Source organism: Notamacropus eugenii, chromosome 5 (assembly GCF_028372415.1).
Source record: "Notamacropus eugenii isolate mMacEug1 chromosome 5, mMacEug1.pri_v2, whole genome shotgun sequence".
Lineage (NCBI taxonomy): Eukaryota > Metazoa > Chordata > Mammalia > Diprotodontia > Macropodidae > Notamacropus > Notamacropus eugenii.
The window spans coordinates 61252431-61271571 of NC_092876.1; the positions used below are offsets into that span (position 1 = coordinate 61252431).

Consider the following 19141-nt stretch of genomic DNA (forward strand, 5'->3'; position numbering starts at 1 on the left):
TGGAGATGGTTGTTCACATAGCGCACTAGACCACTTCTAGGCAAGGTCTTGCAGAGAAAGCCCCTGGGTGATCTTAGTTGTGTCACTTAATTTCTGGGGACTTGGTGGGGGGGAGGGCTAATGACTTGGGCTTGGCCTGCTTGGTGGGAGTTTGGCTCAGGAGAGGGGGTACTCCTAGCTGCCCCTGCTGGGGAGAAAACAGACCCTGTAACTTCAGAGAGCGCTCAGGTCTGGCTCCCGGGGGGAGGATTCCATTTTCCCAATTTACTAATTTGTTCCACATTGTGCCTTGACTCGGGGCAGGACTAAGGAAAGCTTGGCAGGAGGGGAAGGGGATGGGGTGGGCAAAAGAGACCAGATCATAAGAGGCCAGGGTCTAGAGCAGAAAGGGCCTCAGAAGTCAGTCAGCTCAACTCCCTCCTTTGAGACACGTAAAAACCAAGACCCAGAAAAGGGTAATGACTTATCCCAGGTCATATGGGGTGAGTGGCAAAGCTAGGATTTGACCCCACTTCCCAGTCTGTTTCAACATTTCTTAGAAAACAGAAGGGAATGGTAGGGATTGAAGACCACATGGGAGAATTCTCTCTTCTCCTGACATCCTGTGGGGTCCCTACTTCATCATGAGGGGGGGGCAGGAGGCCAGTAGCCAATGGGAATATAGTTCTACAATTCAACTCATTTCCACAAACATTTGTTAAGCTGTGCAGAGTGAAAGGCTGACATACTAGATATTGGGGGAAATAGGAAATTTAGAGAAAGCCCAGACCCTGCCCTTGAGAAGCTTATAGTCCAGCTGGGGCTGAGGCACCAAAGCAGAAAAAAATCCTAAGGCTCATCAACAGATGCTTGAAAGCCAGCTGGTGTCATGTTGGCCACTCTTGAAGTTGATGGAACCACAGGTCCACAGGTCTTTTTTTTTGTCTTAAAGGTAAAAAAAGGGCATAGCAAAGATGCCCTCAAAGGTCCACGCAGGATTCAAGGAAAGAAATATTTCTTTGCTGGGAAAATCAAAGAAGGCTTCTTGCAGGTGACATCTGCGTTAGGCTTTGGAGTCAACAAGCATTAATTTATTAAGTACCTACTATGTGCCAGGCACTGTGCTAAGTGCTGGGCATATAAATACAAGCAGAAAAAGACACACTGATTTTGAGTCATTGATAAGGGACCTCAGAGGTCATCTAGCCTTGCTTTACATAGAATTAACTGAGTCCCTACATGATTTTGTCACAGAGTTGGCCTGAGGGCCAAGAAGACCTGAGTTCTAGTCCTGACTCGCACTCATATTTTCCAGGTGACCCTGGTTAAGTCTTTAACAACTCAGCATTCTATGCAGTTCTCTAAAACTACCCATGGCAGAAAAGGTGCTGACCCACACTGGTTTCTGGGAGTTCCCTTTGTCAGTGAAATAATTGGCCAAATCCTGACCTTTTATCACAGCAGTTGCCCAGGAATGATTTGAACCCAAATCCTCTGACTCCATTCCAGGACTCTTCCCACTGTTCCTCATTGCTTCCAAGGATGGATAGGAATTCACCCTAGGACTTGGAGGAAAGGGAGCCCTACAGGGGTGGGATACAGGCTGAGTAAAGATACAGAGGCCAGGACTGAGTAATGTTAAGTGGGCCAAACTCTCTGCCTCTTAGCATGCCCTGGTGTCCCCAGGTCTTCCCCTTTATTATCTTATCATGAAATACTATATATTAATGTTTGCATGTCTTATATACCTGCTAGATGGTAAGCTCTGTGAGAGTGACTATATTACCCAAACTGCATATCTCTTTCACTGCTGGTAGTTTGTTGAAATAGACTATTCAGTTTGACTGGAGCATAGATTATTTGGTGGGGAAGAAGAAATGAAATGGGAAAGGTTGGATAGCAAAATTTCATGGAGGGGAATCTTTTTGGAACTTCAGGCTAATGGGTTGAGACTTTATTTGATAGGCATTTGAGATATCCTAAAGGATTGAGGGCAAAAGAGGACAGCTATGAGGTAAAGAAGACCTGAAGTTAAGAAACCCAAGGGTTTGAATCCCAGAGACAACACTCAGTGGCTGCGTGACCATGGGGGAGTCACTTCCCTGCTGGGGGCTTGGAATTTCTGCTCCTGTGAAGACAACTCTCCAAGGCCCAGTTTCTATCCTGCTACATTGATCCCTTTTAAGGGACAGTCTAAAATCCTAGGATCATTCTTCCCAATTCCCATTGGGGAATTTTATGTAGTAACTGTAAGATGAGCTTCCATTTCTCCAATATTTTGTAGGCCATCCAGGTAAAAAGTTCAAAGTCTTTGTCACCATTACAGATAGGGTTTTGTTTTTACACTTTATGAGGCAGAAAGGGGAGGTGACTAGCCCCTTCCTAGCCACATACGTGTCAGGAGGTGTTGGAGCTAGGATTTGAATCCAGGCCTTCTGAGTTCAAATCCAAGTGCAGATCCATTGAACGAAAATGCCTCAAACCCTGAGGCTAAGAGGAGGCAAAGGATTGATGGAAGGAGAAGTATCTCAGAAACAGAGCCAGAGCTGAAGGCATGTCAGGGGCCATTTCACCTAACCATTTTATGTTCCAGGCCCCAAGGAAACTCAGTGACTTGCCATGGTCACACAGTTAATAAGTGGAAAAGGTGGGATTTGAACCCTGAGACCACTTGTTTCTGAGGCTTTCTCTCCTCAAGGGATGCTGTCTCTGGAGGTCCTAGGATATATTCCAGGCAAGGCTAGATTTGTCAGGCTTGATAGAGAAGAGTCTACCTTCAGGGGAAGGCTGGACTGCATGTCCTCTGAGGTCCCCTGTGCTGCTGAGAAGCTATAATCCTGTGACTTCATCTGTGTGGTACTCCCCTTACCAAAGAAGGGGTGATCCCCCCTGTACCTTACGGAGAAACTTCATGACTTATACTGGCCTAGTGATGAATCCTTGCACCTACTCAGGTTGGTCCTTGAATAACAGGGAGGGAAGGAGGGAACAAATATTTGTTGAGCACTTATTATGTGCAGGTACTGTGCTAAATGTTTTATAATCTCATTTGATCCCGACAACAATCTTGTGAGGTAAGTCCTATGATTATTCCCATTTTACAGTTGAGGAAAATGAGGCAGAAAAAAGGTTAAGTGACTTGCCCAAGGTCACACAGCTAATAAATTTGAACTCGGATCTTTCTGACTTCCAGGCCCAGCATTCTGTCCACTGCATCACCTAGCTGCCTCAGCAGACTCTTGACTCCTCACTGAGCCTGAACCCAAAGCTTTTCCAAGCTGACAGGTCCTGCCAGGGCACCTAAGTCAGCCACCTCCTAATAATGAAGAAATCATTCATCGTTATCTCTCTTTGCTGATAGCAGGGAAATACTGCAATGTAACCAGCAGGGGGAGCTCACACAGTGTCATTTTTGTGGATGAGTTGGTGGGGGAAGGGAAAGAGAGGAAAGCCAGATATCCAGATAACCAATGTGGACCTGACACCATCCCACCCTGCCCCCCATCCTCGGCTTCTGCTTCGGGTGTCCATATGTAGCCTGTCTGAAAGGGCAGTTCTGGACCCAGCTGGCACATAATCCAGAGTCTCAGTGAATCACAAAAGAGTAGCTCTAGAAGAGACCTTAGAACACAGAATGTCAGAGCTGGGAGGGCCCTTAGAACCCAGACTGTCAGAGCTGGGAGGGCCCTTAGAACCCAGGGTGTCAGAGCTGAGAGGGCCCTTAGAACCAAGGGTGTCAGAGCTGGGAGGGCCCTTAGAACACAGAATGTCAGAGCTGGGAGGGCCCTTAGAACATGAAATGTCCCAGCTGGGGGTGGGCAGGGCTTAGAACATGGAATATCAGATTTGGGTGGGGGGTCTTAGAACATGGAATGTCAGAAGTAGGAGAGTCATTAGAACCCAAGACATGAGCGTTAAGAGGGCCCTCAGAACATGGAATGTCAAGAGTTGAAAGGAGTCTTACAGACCATCTAATCCAACACTCAAATGAGTGTAGAAATGGGGGCCTCCCCAGGCAAAAGGTTCTCCCCCTGTTCCGCTCCCCCTGACTCCCAGGCCCTCAGCACTTGGCTGCCCTCAGATACAGAAGCAGGCAGCCCTCAGGTAGAAGTCCTTTATTTCAATTACAAAAGTGCCACAATGAAAACTACAGTAGCACAAAAAATAAAAATAAAAATGAAATCCCCATCCCCTCAGTTCCCATGTCCATCCACACACCTGGTGAGCAGCTGACAAGCCAGCCTGAGCCCCTGGGCCAGGCCCCTGACCCCTGGCTACATGCCCTGAGGGGTTCCTGGGGAGGGCTCAGCCTCCCTGCTCCTGGTCTTTCCTGTCCAGTTTTCTCTTTCTTTGCCTCACCACCTCCCTCAGTCCCACACAACATGTGGAAACCATCAGGACCTTCCACATTCCTCTGAAGGATTACCCAGCCCCCATCACTTCCAACGGGGATACTGGTTTGCCCTTAACCCTGAAACTCCAGAGAACAGAGACAAATGGATGAGGGGAGAAGGGGGGAGGGGAAGAAAACGAGAAGAAAGGAGGAGGGGGAGGGGACGAAGGGGAAAGGAAAGAAGGGAAAGAGCAAAGGGGAGGAGGGGAGGAAAAAGGGGAAGGGGAAAATCCGTGGAGAGAGGGGAAAAGAGGAAGACAGGGAGGAGAAGGGGTGGGAAGGCAAGGACAAGAAAAGAGCGACGCAACAACCTCCAAAGGACATACATCAACTATGATCATTCAAGACAGACGGACAGATGCTCCAGTGGTTGGGTCCCAGGCCTACCCTGGGCTGGTCACATTGGCTTGCTGGGGATTTTCTTTGATGGATGGGGGTTGGAGAAGGGGAGAAGACTTTATTGGAACTGGGTCTGGGTCAGCTAGCTTGGGCCTCTACCTTAAAAATCCTTCCTGCCTCCTTTCTCCCTCCTTAACAGACCCCAAAGTACTGGGGACTTTGTACAGAGACTAGGTCCCTGCAGAGTTCCTACCCCCGAGACCACAGACTTTTGCCCAATTTGGCAAGGTGACCAGGAGACTGACCACCATTAGGGGGAGGGGCAGGAACCCATTCAGCTCTGGGCAGAAGTGTGTGTGTGTGAGTGTGTGAGTGTGTGAGGTGTGTGAGTGTGAGAGAGCGAGAGAGAGAGAGAGAGAGAGAGAGAGAGAGAGAGTGTGTGTGTGTGTGTGTGTGTGTGTGTGTGTGTGTGTGTGTGTGTGTGTATGTGTGTGTAGGGCTGGGTGGCCTTGAAAGCCAGTCAGACACTTGGTGGGAATTCTTTGTGGAAAAAAGAGGTTCTCCTTAGGGCCGAACCCTAGATAAGGCACTAGAAGACCGAAGGCCTGGGCTGAGATGGTACTAAGGTCATGGCGGATAGGGGGTGAGGGTGGGGAACCAATCCAGCCTTCCTTACAGGCATGAACCACCAACCCCACAGGTCCCTATGGCATGTGCAAGACGAGCCCATAACCCTACTGAGTCCAAGAGGTCACTTGGACCCCAGGGATATCTCAGGGTTAGCCAAGGGTGAAGAGGTGAGACATAGTGGCCAAGAGGGGTTTTCTGACCCATGACTTTCTCTAACAGGATCCTCAGGCAGATTGTCAGCACAGCCAGGGGGCCAGACGGTAGCTGGACGTAGCCCTGAGCTGACCAGAGGGGTGGTCACTGAAATGGCTGGAACTTGGTGGCGCTGAGGGCGGGAGTTGGCAATGGGTACATGTTGGCCAAGTGACAAAAAGAAGAAAATGAGGGCACTCACCCCTCAGGGGGCTCAGGGTTTGAAGCTACAGCCATCCCTTTTTATGGGGCAGGGAGGTTTATGGTTGCTGCTGACAAGACGCAGCCAACCTAAGTAATCTCACTCCCAGCTCCAACTGCTACTATAAATTCCCTTTAAAAATGGACCAAGGTGGATGGGACTGTCTTCCCTATTCCCATCCCCTTCTGGGAAGGCAGAACCCTTGCTCAGTGGCTGAGGGCTCTCACTGACTGAGCAGAGGGTGGGGGCTTCAGAATTTAGGTGCCAAGGAAAGGGAAGAGGGACGGAGCCAGAGACCGATTGTGCCATCCTGAATCTCTCCTGATTTCCTACCCTCATGGCTCCTTAATGGGACTCCTGAGGAGAACCAAGAAGGAAGTCCTACAGTTACTGTGAATGCTTCAGGATGTCCCTCTGGCCCCCCGAAGTTTGAGCCGGGGAGTCATGCTCTTGGCCCAGCAGCCAGTGGAGAGGGCTGGAAAAGGGCTGTCACTGTGGGGCTTCCCCAGTCCACAGGTTATTAAAAAAAACATAATAAATATACCAATCCTTTCTTTAAAAAAAAAAAAAGTGTTTTAAATGCATTTTTCCCTGAAGATCTCCAGTGTATTCCACAATGTTCCAAAATGAATTTCCCCGAAATAGAGATTTGTTTAAAGCACTTAACACTGTGGTGTTTGTGGGTGTATCCGTTGTAACCCAGCACAGGTGGGACAAGTAACAGACAATGGCGCCAGTTCCCTGCCCTTGTCCCCAAGCAGCCGGACAGACACACAAACACCTGTGACGGCCATTGCAAGAGCTGACTCACAAGTGATTTGTGATTATAGGGGTTTTCACAGTGGATCCAATCTCTGGTTGGCACCAAAAGCCCATGGTTTGGGACCCCTTCCCATGGAGAGCTCTTCAAAGGTGGGGAGGGAGGGTGCTTGGGTAAGGAGGAGGGCCAGGGCAATGCCCTTGACAGATCGGGCAAGTGTTTCATTCCCTCCCTCCAGTCCTCCCCTTCCCTCCTCCCAGGGTCTTTGTCCTGCCTGTCCTTCCCATAACTCCCCATCCTCCTCCTTCCACCTGGATTCACCTCTACCAGACTTCACACTTTCGATGGGGGTTCATAGGGGAACCAGGGGCACACTGGAAGTGTTCTGAGAACTCCTTGGAGTTGGAGACGGTGCCGATGACCCGAAAGCGAGAGGGACTGTGGGGATCTGTGATGAGGCCTTCGTGGGAGCTCTCAGGGGTACGGACTGAGCACCAGACCTGCAGTAGAGAAAACAAGTGAGAGAGGTTGGGGTGACTAGAGATGTGGAGAGATGCAGCACAGTGTGCCTTCTTTCCTATTCTGGAGTTTCAGGAGGAGAAGAGGCAGTATGGCATAGTGGCAAGATTGGAGTATTTAGAATTGTGGGTCCTGGGTTCAAATCCCAGCTCAGGCAAGTGACCTTGGATGAGCTGCTTAACTTCTTGGGGCCTCAGTTTCCTCAACTGTAAAAAGGAGGTAGTTAAATGAATGTGGTCTTTTTTAGCTCTAAGATTCAATCATAATAATTTATATAGCTCTTAAAGGTTTTACAAAGCACTTTTTAAAAAAAAATCTCATTTTATCCTTACAAAAATCCAGTGTGGTGGGTGCTTTACTATCTTTATTTTACAGATAAGGAAACTGAGGCTGGCAGAATTTAAATGACTTGCCTAGGGTCATGCAGCTAATGGTTATGTCTGAAGCAGGATCTGAATCCAGGTGTTTTTGACTTCCCATTTAATGCTATATCCATTATGCCATACTGCCTTTTTCAAGGATGGTCATTCTAGGCCTGGAAAGAAGAGAGCACAGGAGAAGTATCTGATGTATGGGAGGAGGAAAAGAGGGGGAGGATGAGGTCTGTCACCCCTTCCTATCTATGCCTCTTTCCTCTTTGGGACAGTAGGGGGAATACAACCCACTCAGACTCCCTAGTGCATTCTCAGGTCTCCACTAGGCACTGTGGTCTAGGAGAATAAACTCTCATATTCTCATAGTTTTAGAAATAAAAGGGACCTCAGAAGTTATGTGATGCAACTCCCTCTGCCTGCCTCAGTTTCTTCATCTGTAAAATGGGGATAATAACAAGGATCAAATGAGATAAGTCCAAAGCACTTTGCAAACCTTAACTATACAAATGCTACCTATGATGACAGATGAGGAAGGTGATTCATAGGAACATGAAAAGCTTGGCCAAGGTCATATAAGCAGACTGGGACAGCAGACCTGGTAATCTGGAGCTACATCTATGTAGCACTTTAATTAAGGTTTGCAAGGAATTTTGCAAACATTATCTCATCAGATCCTCACGCCCACCTTAGGAGTGGGTCCCATTTTATTCCGTTATTCCCATTTTATAGATGAGGACACTGGGGCTGATGGAAGTCGAGTGACTTATCTCCCGTCACGTAGCTCATGAGTGTCTGAGGAAGAATCTGAACTCGGGTCTTTCTGACTCCAAGTTCAACCCCGTAAATGCCATCCACGGTTTCCTGTGGCCTCTGCTTTGCTTACTCTCCCTACACTGGGTCTCAGGGGTTGCCTGGGTTGTGCTTGGTAGATGCTTGCTCAAGACAGAGTTGTAGAAGACAGACCAGAGAACACACCTGGGCAAATCCAAGGAAGAAGAGTTGGTTGTTGGTGAGGCCCAAGGTGGGCAGCGTCTCCTCCTCCCCATTCTTCTGCACCCAGTTCTGATAGGCCTGTGGGGGACAGAGAAGAAATCTTAGTGGTCCTGGAGAAGAGGGAGCTGAGGACACAGCACTCAGAGGCTGATGGTGGGGACTGGGCCTGCAAGGGCCCAAAGACTTTGGGGGACTTCAGCCCAGCCTGTGAAGAAGAGGGCTCACTCACTCACTCATTCATCAAACATTTGGTAAGCTCTTACTATGTGCCAAGTGCTGGGATACAGCACTCAGAGGTTGATAGTGGGCCCAGAGACTTTGGGGGATTTCAGTCCAGCTTGTGAAGAAGAGGGCTCACTCATTCACTCATCAGACATTTAGTAAGCTCCTACTACGTGCCAAGGGCTGGACATGCAAAGTTGAAAACCAACAATCTCTGCCCACAAGGTACTTCCATGCTACTATTAATTAGTTATTCAACAAGCACCAAGTACCTACTATGTGATAGGCACCGGGGAATCATCCAAAAATGTCATCCTGGACTCCTCTCTTTCTCTCAAGGTTATTTCTACATCATCCCTCACACATATTCCCTTCTCTCTACTCATACCTTACTTCAGGGCTTGTAGACCAGAGGTGTCAACACCTCTGGTGGCTCTACATGTGGCCCCCAACACTCCCACATGCAGCCTGAGCTGGGTTAGAATTTAATTGGAAAATATTTTACAAAATAAATAAAGTACAATAAAACACAGATAAGAATACATTTTAAAACTAATTTATTCTGCACCTCATGTATGGGGATCCTTATATATGGATTAGCTGCCCCTGTTTTAATTTGAGTTTGATACTGTTGCTCTAGACTTAAAAAAAAATTAGTCTTTGTTATTCTGAGTTTGAAGAACACCAATAAATGTGAATGCTTGTGTATACAAAGAAGAATAGTGAGAGGACTGTATATGAAACCATGAATTTCTACGTCTAGCTTGTCTCCTTTGAACAATATATAAATCCAACATGTTCATTTCAAAGCTGTCCTGATTATCTGTGTTTCCCTCTCACTGCCCCACTTCTGTTCTCTTCTGTACCTTGTCTGAATGATCCTTTTTTTCCTATGCTCTTTTTTGGGCACCATTACCACTAGCCTTTGGGCACCCACCTCCAATTAAAAAAAAATCAATTTTCTCGTATAATAAATGAGCTCAATCAACCAAAATAAATCCATCTAAAAATGTATGTTTCATTGTATTGGATATTAGAGGAAATATCCAAGGTTCCAAGCAGAGGAGAAACCCTGTTAGACCTGTAACTTAGGAAGGTTTTTTTCCTTCCTCTTTCTTTCCTCCACTTTCTTTTCTCTCCTCCTTTTCTTCCTACTTTGTCACTCTTTTGCTGCCTCTTCTCCAGGTGATTCATTAGACCTGCCTGAAATCCTCAGGGAAATCTCGGTTCCCTAGGAACTGAGGAGAGAGTGAGGGAGGAGACTCCCATTGGGACCCCTGTCTTCTGCTCCACAGCTTTCCTGCCTTTCTCAGACAATCCAAAGGCAGTTCAAAGAAAATGAGAATCCTGCTCCCTGAGGTGGGCAGCTATCAGAGGAAGGGGCTGATGGATGCTACACTTTTTAACCTACCTTAATTCCCCCAGACCTATTTATTTGTGCCTTTCTGGGGCTCATAAGGACATGCTACTCACCCTGTCCTTTCTCTGGAACCCTCATTTTTCCACACTAAAAACTTCTACTGTGGAAATTGCTTCCCTTTCCCATGCTCCCATCTGCTCCAGCCCCTCAAAATAGGTCTTCCCTTAGGAGAATTAAAATGTACCTATTGCTTATATGTGTATGTAGGATTATGGCTTTAGAGCAGGATGAGATCTTAAAAGCCACTGAGTCCATTCTCTAGAAGAGGAAACTGAGGCACAGAGAGGTTAAATGACTTGTGTGGGGTCACAACAGCTAGCAGGTGTTGGAAATGAGATTTGAATCTAGGTCTTTCATCATGACTCCAAATCTAGTACCTGGGGACCATCTCCAGTCGTCCTGATCTATATCATCTCCTTCAGATTTCCTCCAGTTGGCTCTGGATGAGAAAGTGAGGCTGGTGACTTTGCACAGCCCTCTTTCACTTAAATCCAATTCATTTGCACATCATGGCATCACCTTCCTGAGGTCATGGTCCTCTTCGAGAACGGACAAATACCAGTCAAGAACCTTAACCACTACAGTGTACATGACAGAGTGCTTGAGTGCATGTGCTTGGACCCCAATTCTAAAATCACATTTCTCTCTAAAAATCACAGTTCTCCCTAGCCTCAAAACACTATCCCAGGCAGTTTCTCCCCAGCCCAAGGACACAGCTTGCCCTAGCAAAACTTTTATCTCTTTTCCTTATACAGCAACCAGCTATAGAATTTATTAGTCTGAACCAGCTGTGTACTGGCTGAACGGGCTGTGTACTGGGTCATAACAACGTTTACTACTCACTGGTCAATCATTTGTATCCAAGACTTGGACGTACACATACTCCCTAATCTTGTCTAACAAGACATTGATGACAGCAGCCTAGAATTCCTTAGTCAGTCCTGACCACTAGCTGACTTAGTGCCATTTCAGGTCTAAAACCACACCTCTATGTAGCCCCCTCTTGGGCTATTTCCCAATGAATTCTGGGTAAAATACCTGCACATTAGATACCAAAAATGCATGTTCCTTTAAGAACTAGCCACTCCTTAACCACTCCTTAATCCTGCCCTGAATCACCTAATTAGCATATTTGGCACATGCTTTACTACAGATATCCTATATATACTTTACCTGTACCCTTCTAATGTTGCAGGTTCCCTAAGAACTCTTGCCTGCTGAAAAGCATAATAAATCTTTACTACCTTGACCTCAACAATGCTTGAGTCCGTGACTTCTTTTCCAGATGGCCCACGTAGGAAGCTCTAGTCTTGGAGTACCTGTACCTCTATCTGTCCAGCCCTCATCATACAGATTATATAACATGCTGCTTCTGACAGAAAGGAAGGTCTCTGAGGGCAGGCAGGGACAGTTCCATTTTTGTCACTGAAATTTTAGCACATGGTATGGTGACTGATAATGTGTTAGAAGCTTAATCAGAGCTTGCTGACAGACTTTTTTTGAAAGGCAGAGTGAGTCACTCATGTTCACACAGCTAGGAGGTGTCAGCAGCAGGATCTGAAGCCAGGATTCCCTGGCTCCAAGTGCTCTTATCACTGCACAAAGCTGCCTCTCATAAACTTCCTCATCAAGGCTGACCTAGAAAATGGTTCAGTAACTCTTGAATGTAGCACTCGTCTAATACTGTGTATTATATTTGTCTGCAATGGTATGTTGTCCATTCCTTCACTGAAGAGTAGAGGCCACGAACCATACCTGTATTTATATCCCTAATGTCTAACCTGTCCCATAGTAGGCAGTTAATAAACACCTGTTGATTTGAAATATTTAAGGCCTCTGATTAAGCCATGACCAGTCAAGATTAGAGAGGATCCACAATGAAGCACCCTGAGTTGATGGGCTCAGGATGTGGCACGAGACATATAATTTTGGAGATGGCCAATGTGAGAATTTGTTTTGCTTGATTCTGCATATTTGTTACTAGAAATTTGTTTCTTTTCCCCCTGGAACGGGAGTGGATGAAGGTGGCAAATATTTTTGGAAATTGAAAAAAAATTAAGTTAAAGCCTCCACCTCCAATTAAATTAACTGAATGATTTTCCTTAGGGCCTAGCACAATGAAGGAACCTAGCAGATGTCTGTGGTATGACTATCTTATCCCTCCCGGGAAAATTTGCAAAAAAGCAGAAGCTGCCACATCCCAAAGAAATCAAAGAAAAAAGGATCCACAAAAATATTTACAACAGCTTTTTGGGCGATGGCAAAGAATCAGAAACTGACTGAGTGCCCATTAAGTGGGGAATGGCTAAATAAGCTGTGATATATGAATGTGATGGAATTCTATTGGATTGTAAGAAATGACGAAGGGGATAGTTTCAGAACCTGCGAAGAGTTACATTAACTGATGCAAGGTGAAGTGAGCAGAAGTGGAAGAACAGTTTATATGGGAACAATATTGCAAAGATAATTAACTGTGAAAGACACAGGAACTCTGCTCCACGAAATGATCAACTGAAATTCTAGAGGACCAGTCATGAAGAATGTTACCCACCTTCTGACAGAGAGGTGACAGATTCATTATGCAGAATGAGAGACAAATTTTTGGGACATGTACGATGTGGGTATTTGTTTCCTTGACTATGCCCAATTATTATGAGGGCTTTTTCCTTTTTTGTGTGTTTTTTATTTTGTTCTAATGATGGGGAGAAATGGAAGGGAAAGAAAATGGATTTTTATTCATTAAAAACAATTAAATTAAAAATAGCCCCCAACCCCAATTTAAATTTGTACCTACTTCAGTACCAGGTATAGCCTACAATAGATGTTTAATGAACGTCTGTTCAGTAACAGACAATATCCCAGCAAAATATGTCTGGTCTGTCCTTATTTCAAAGAAAGAAACCAAACCACTGAGGCTGTTAGGCTTCCTCTCAGCTCTTACCCTATAGGCTGCTTTGAGACCCCCGTTGTCAGCGATGTTCTCCCCCAGGGTATGGCGGCCATTCACTGCCTCCCCATTGACTGTATAGTTGCTGTACTGCTCCACCATGCACTCAGTCTGCTGCTTGAATGCCTCCACAGAGGAGTTCTTCCACCAGGGCCGGAGATTGCCATCTTTGTCATACTCCCGACCTAGGGTCGGAGAGAAGAAGCTTGAGAGGGGGAAGCCACCGGGCCAGGGACCTTGCATCTTCCTCTCCCCTCCTGTCAGCAGAAAGAACCTAAGTGTTCTTGAAGCAACTTACCATAAGGTATCTATGGTACTATATCACAGTACCTGTGGTACCACAGGATCCCATAGGACAATGGTCTGGACTCTACGTCCCATGAAGATAGGGGCTTTGTCTTATCTAAGCTCTGAGTCTCCTTTCTAAAAAAATTATTCATAGTAGCTAACATGTATATAGTCCTTAAGATCTGAAAAGCACATTATATCTACTATTTGATCCTCACAACAATCCTGTGGTGTGGATGTTGTTATCCCCATTTTACAAATGAGGAAAATGAGACAGAAAGATTAAAGGGTTTCCAAGGGTCACACTGCTAATAAGTTCTGCACACAGAAAGTGGCTGATAAAGTTAACTCAATCATTGGCTTCCCTAGGGCAGCTGGGATGTTTCCTGAAGAACAGAGGTCATGAATATATCTATAATAACCATTCTGAAAGCCTAAAGTAAAATGACTTCCTCATGTTCACACAGACCCCCGTCCTCCAAAGACCCACACCTATATCCTTTACTTTATACCCAATCTGACTTTGCATTGACTGGGAATTTGGGGGTGGAGTGGGGTTGCCAAAAACTTCCTAGGAAGGAGGCAAACTTTGGTCCTTCCTGTGATCAAGTCACTTAATTTTCCTTGGCCTCAGTCTTCTTATATGTACAAGAAGGAAATAAGCATTTACTAAGCACTTACTATGTGTTAAGAGCTTTACAAATATGATCTCATTTGACCCTCACAACAACCCTGGGGAAATAAGTGCTATTAGCTATTTTACAGTTGAGAAAACAGAGGCTGAGAGAAATTAAGTAACTTGCCCAGGATCACACAGCAAGTGTCTGAGGTGAGATTTAAACTCATGTCTTCCTGACTCCATTGGTGCTCTATCCCCTATGCCACTCAGCTGCCTCAAATGTAAAATAAAGGATATTGATAAATAATCAATGGATGTGATTTCTCAAAGGAAATAACAGTAGCTATCAACAACAGTGTGGAAAAAAATGTTCCAGATCACGAATAATTAGAGAAATGGACATTAAAATATCTCAATGGTTTCATTTTATATCCATCAGCTTGGCAAAGATGACAAAGAGGGAAAGGGACAGATGTTGGAGGGACTTCAGAAAAGCAGGCACATAATGCACTGTTGGAGAAGCTGTGAACTGGTCCAGCCATTCTGAAAAGCAATTTGGAACTATTCCCCTCAAATCACTAAACTATGCATACTCTATGATCCAGTAACATACCTACTAGGCCCATGCTCCAACGAAATCAAAGAAAGAAAAAGAGATGCCATAGGCACAGTAATCTTAATAGTAGCTCCTTTTGTGGAGACAAAGGGGATGCCCATTTGTTGGGGAATGGTCAAACAAATTATGTTCACACAGCCAGTGTGTGTCGGAGGTGAGGTCTGAACCCAGCTATACTCTGACTCCAAAGGCAATCTTCTATCCATCATGCCTTTCATTAATAGAAATAATCACTAATATTCATATAAGTGTTTTCAGACTTAAAAAGTGATTACCTCATGACAACCTGAACAGACTGTAAGGTCCAAGAGGGTAGGGGGCTTCAAAGAGGAACTAGTTGCTGGGGTGGAAACTTGTGGGGGGAAGTGACCACTCCGCTTCAAAATTTTTGACTGAGGAAAGAAAATCTGGGCATCATCTAATATGGACCCTAAGTTTTGCCGTAACAGCTTTTGAAAAGTTTAGAGAAAAAATATAGGTGGCATCTTATGGACCACAAATGGCAGAGAAAAAGTAAAAGCCCAGGAGGGTTGGAAAGCTCCTAGGAACCAAATCCTAAGGATGCAAGGAGAAATGACTCCAATGAGGAAGAAAAGGGGAGTTACATAAAAAGACTGGTGAGGGAGCACAGGAAACTTAGACCACATTAGATTTCTAAAAATCAAGTAGAGAAGATGAGAGCAAGGGCAGGAAACTGAGAGTAGATACAAATTCCTGGCATAGGACTTTAAGGACAGAATGCCAGGAATACTCAAACTCTACTGTCCTTTTTTTTTTTTTAAAGTGGACCAAAATGACATCATTATGTTGGATTCAAGGTACAGGATGCCTTACTCTGGCTGATCAGACCAATATAAGTTCAGAAGGCTCTACCCTAGGTAAAGCAATGGAGAATACATTGATCCATACTTTGTTGCATTTCAGCTTCAGAGGCTATGTTGAGTGTAGAATCATCTGTAAACAAAAAGTCATGCACCAACTCTCCCTCAACTTTAGTCTTGGCTTGTAGCCTTTTCAAGTTGAAGAATTTATCATCATTTCTGACCTTGATGGTGTCTGTCCTCACTGAAGGCATCTGACAACACTGCTAAAAACACCATGCTAAAATGCATGGGAGTAAGCACCCATCTTTGCTTCACTCCACTGGTGACTGGGAAAGTGTGAGTGCATCCTCTGTTATCCAGAACTCATGTAAGTGTGCCATCATGGAAGTGGAGTACAAATACTGATGAACTTCTCCAGGCAACCAAATTTGCCATAATTTTCCATATGCTCTCATGACAGAGTATCAAAGGCCTTGGCCAGATCAATGAACCTTGTGTACAGATCTCTGTTCAGCTCCTGGCATTTCTCCTGGAGTTCTCATGCAGCAAATACCATACTGACCATTTCCTGGCCCTTTCTGAAGCCACACAAACTCTCCAGTAGGTAAGCTGTGTAGTCCTTCAAAAAGACAGCTCTGACACCCAGAGGTTACCAAATCCCACTGCTGCTTCAGTCCAGTGAGAAGACAACATTACGGCCTGAGCTGCCTGTGTGCAGGATTGTGACTACAGCTCCCAGCATATTCACACCTGCTGCTTTGTCACTTGCCTGGAGCCACCTTTGTACCTTTGAGGTAGGCAAAAACGGTAAAATGATATGGGTGATGTTTTTTGAGTTACATATAAATTGGATTGAAGTGAGGTAGAGTTGCCTAAAGTTGTTGGCCTTACTGTCTCTTCAAGAGTCCAGTGGCAAGACAAAAGTTGAGAAGACTGGTGATGGCTTGGGATGCAGTGAATGAGCTTGGCATCTTTGATATCTAACCAAGTTCTAAGTGCTCCATACTGCCTGCTTCGGCTCCCTTTGTGGACATTGGTACAAATTGTTCTCATCTGCCCATCCCACTGGGGAAAGTCTTCACTCTTCTCCAACGCACCAATGGGCCTGAGAGCTCTTGGTTATCCTCAACCTGGTTTAACCCATCTGCTGAAATTATTTACCACGGTGTAGCCTCTGCACATCTTCTTGGAGCCACAGACGAGAGTTGGGTGAATGAGCTGGACATCAAAGGTGGATGATCAGCCCTCACACTGGAGGTGCTAGTCCTCCATGAACATACCCTATACTCCATTAAGCAAGTAATGCTATGAACAATAAAAAAGGTTGGGTTTTTTTAAGTTAATATTTATAAGGTGTATCTCAAACCCTGAAGCCCTATGCAAATGTCAGCAATTCTGTTACTATCACTACAAACAAGCTAGATCCGTGAAAGGAGCAGGATCAAAGAACAACCTCGCTTCCTCTTAGGAGGACATGGGATGATGATGATATGCAGACGACAGAAAGCTTTGGAAAGGGAGTTGAGGAACAAAAATGACTAAGTGAGAGTTGAAACTCAAGATAAGTAGGGAGATAATAAGCACCTGGCTGCCCTTGATGGATTCAAGTCACCAGGACCAGGCAAAATAATGGATGCCTCCATCTTCAGGCACATGGTAAGTGCTTGAAGATATTATTACATGATGATCAACTGTGAATGACTTAGCTATTCTCAAGATACAAGACCCCTCTGAAGGACTTAGGATGAAAAACGCTATCCATATTCAGAGAAAGAACTGATGGAGTCTGAATGTAAATGGAAGCATGCTTTTTAAAAACTTTTTTCTTGTTTTCTCTCCCTCTTTTTGTCTGTGTTCTCTTCTGCAACATGGCTAACACAGAAATATGTTTTGCCTGACTGCACACATAAAATCTGTTCAAAGTGCTTGCTTTCTCAAGGAGGGAGCAGAGGAGAGATGAGGAGGGAATTTGAAACTCAAGATTATAAAAAAAGAATGTTAAAAATTGTTTTTACATGCAATTGAAGAAAAAATAAAAACATTCTTTAGGAAAAGAAAAAGAACTTGCAGATGTGATGGCTTAACCTCTGTCAGCCAATGCTGAAAGATTGTGGAGAACAAGAAAGGGACCAGAGAATTGGAAAAAGGCAGATGTTTGAATTTTCAGAAAGGGAGGAGGGAAGCCTCTGCCAACTGTAGGCCAGTGAGTGGCTTTGATTTCTGGCAAAGTTCTGGAATGTCTATTTAAGGGATGGTGAAAAGGGAAGATGTGGCTGCAAAGACCCAGCATGGCTTCGTAAAGAACAGGTCATGCCAGACTAACTTTCTTTCCTTTCTTTGACAGGGTTATTAGACTGGCGGATTCAGGGAATGCTGTTAGTCTAGTTTAGCTAGATTTTAGTGAAGCCTCTGGCAAAGCTTCTCAGTCTGACTGTGCAGACCAGTCAGAAAGCTTGATTTGCTAGACAATAAGGCAGTTGGGTGGATTCTGTCTGGCTGAATGGCCAATACTTCAGTACCTACTTGGGAAGAGACCTCCAGAGCAGTGACTGAGGAATTTGTGTTTGGCCCCATCGTAGCTGTTTAAGATTTTTATCTGGATAAAGGGAAAGATGGCAGGCTTATCCAATCTACAGACAACACAAAGCTGGGAGAGATAGCCGTGGGATAGTGGGGTCAGAATTCAAAATGAATTTGTGACACGTTAAAAGAGAGACCTGAATGGTGGGGAACTTAATATGGATAAATGTCAAGTTTTATACTTAAGTTCAAAAAATCAACTTCACAAAAAAAGATGGAAGAGATGTGACTGAGGAGCTGTTTTAAGAAATGATCTGGTGGGCAGTTTTGTTACTACTGTGCTAAATTCAATATATAGTTAAAAAAACTCCTCTGTAAATAACAAAAGTTTGGATTTTGATACACAATTCTCATTTCTAGTCTTCTTTGTACAGAGGGTGCCAAAAATTTTAGTGCAATTTTAAGCTTTCATAGCTTAAATACAAATACAGAAATACTAATGTTTGTCAAGTTCATGATAAAAATGAAAATGGGGGAGGGGCTGTGAAGATTTGCAGGCTTATTTTGAATTTGAATCAGCTGTGGAATACAGGAGATAAGAAGGCTAATTATGATCTCCTGCCACTTTGAGAGGCAGAGTATCCAGGACCTTGGAGGTGATAATCCCCCTGTACTCCATCCTGGTCAGATCATATCTGGAGTGCTGCAACCAGTTCTGGGCACCATAATTTAGAAATGATACGATAGGCTAGAGAAGGTCTACAAGAGGATAACTAAGATGATGATGGGCCTTGACTAAACTGAGGGAATGAGGCATGGAGACAAATGAAGGAACTGGTTGTGCTTAGCCTGGAGAACAGACGATTTAGTAGGAGCATGACTGCTGGCCTCAAGGGCTATTTGAAGGGCTAAAAAATGGAACAAGGAGGAGACTCGGCTAGGCTCCAGAGCATTGAACCAGGAACAACGGTTGGGAATTGCAGATTTAGGCCTGATGCAGGCAATACAAACTATCTCAAAGCAGGAGAGGCTGCCTCTGGAGGCCTCTGGTTTCCCCACATTCCCCTCAGTCTTTAGGCAAAGGCTGGATGACCAAGAGCCAAGCACTGTCTATAACGGATTCATATTCGTGTATGGGTTGGACTAGATATCCTCTGAGTTCCCTTTGGACTCTGAAGGTCTCTAATTCTGCATTATCAAAGTACTCACTGAGAGTCTACATTCTGTAAATCTGAACTGTCTTAATGCCTACCAGAGGGCTTTGCACATAGAAGGTGCTTAGTAAGTATTTGTTGAATATTATT

At 44.9% G+C, this 19141-nt stretch overlaps 1 protein-coding gene across 4 annotated transcripts in view; it reads right to left on the reverse strand.

The window, feature by feature from the left end:
- Window positions 1–4079: 4079 nt before the first annotated feature.
- Window positions 4080–19141, reverse strand: part of ECE1 (endothelin converting enzyme 1) — a 173702-nt gene continuing 158640 nt past the window's right edge. For all 4 annotated transcript variants that reach the window (XM_072609194.1, XM_072609196.1, XM_072609192.1 and 1 more), the window contains 3 exons: window positions 12965–13155; window positions 8364–8459; window positions 4080–6995 (listed from right to left, as the gene is read on the reverse strand). In XM_072609194.1, coding sequence (XP_072465295.1) covers window positions 6819–6995; window positions 8364–8459; window positions 12965–13155 — 464 coding nt within the window. In that variant the 3' untranslated portion in view covers window positions 4080–6818. The remainder of the gene's footprint in view (window positions 6996–8363; window positions 8460–12964; window positions 13156–19141) is intronic.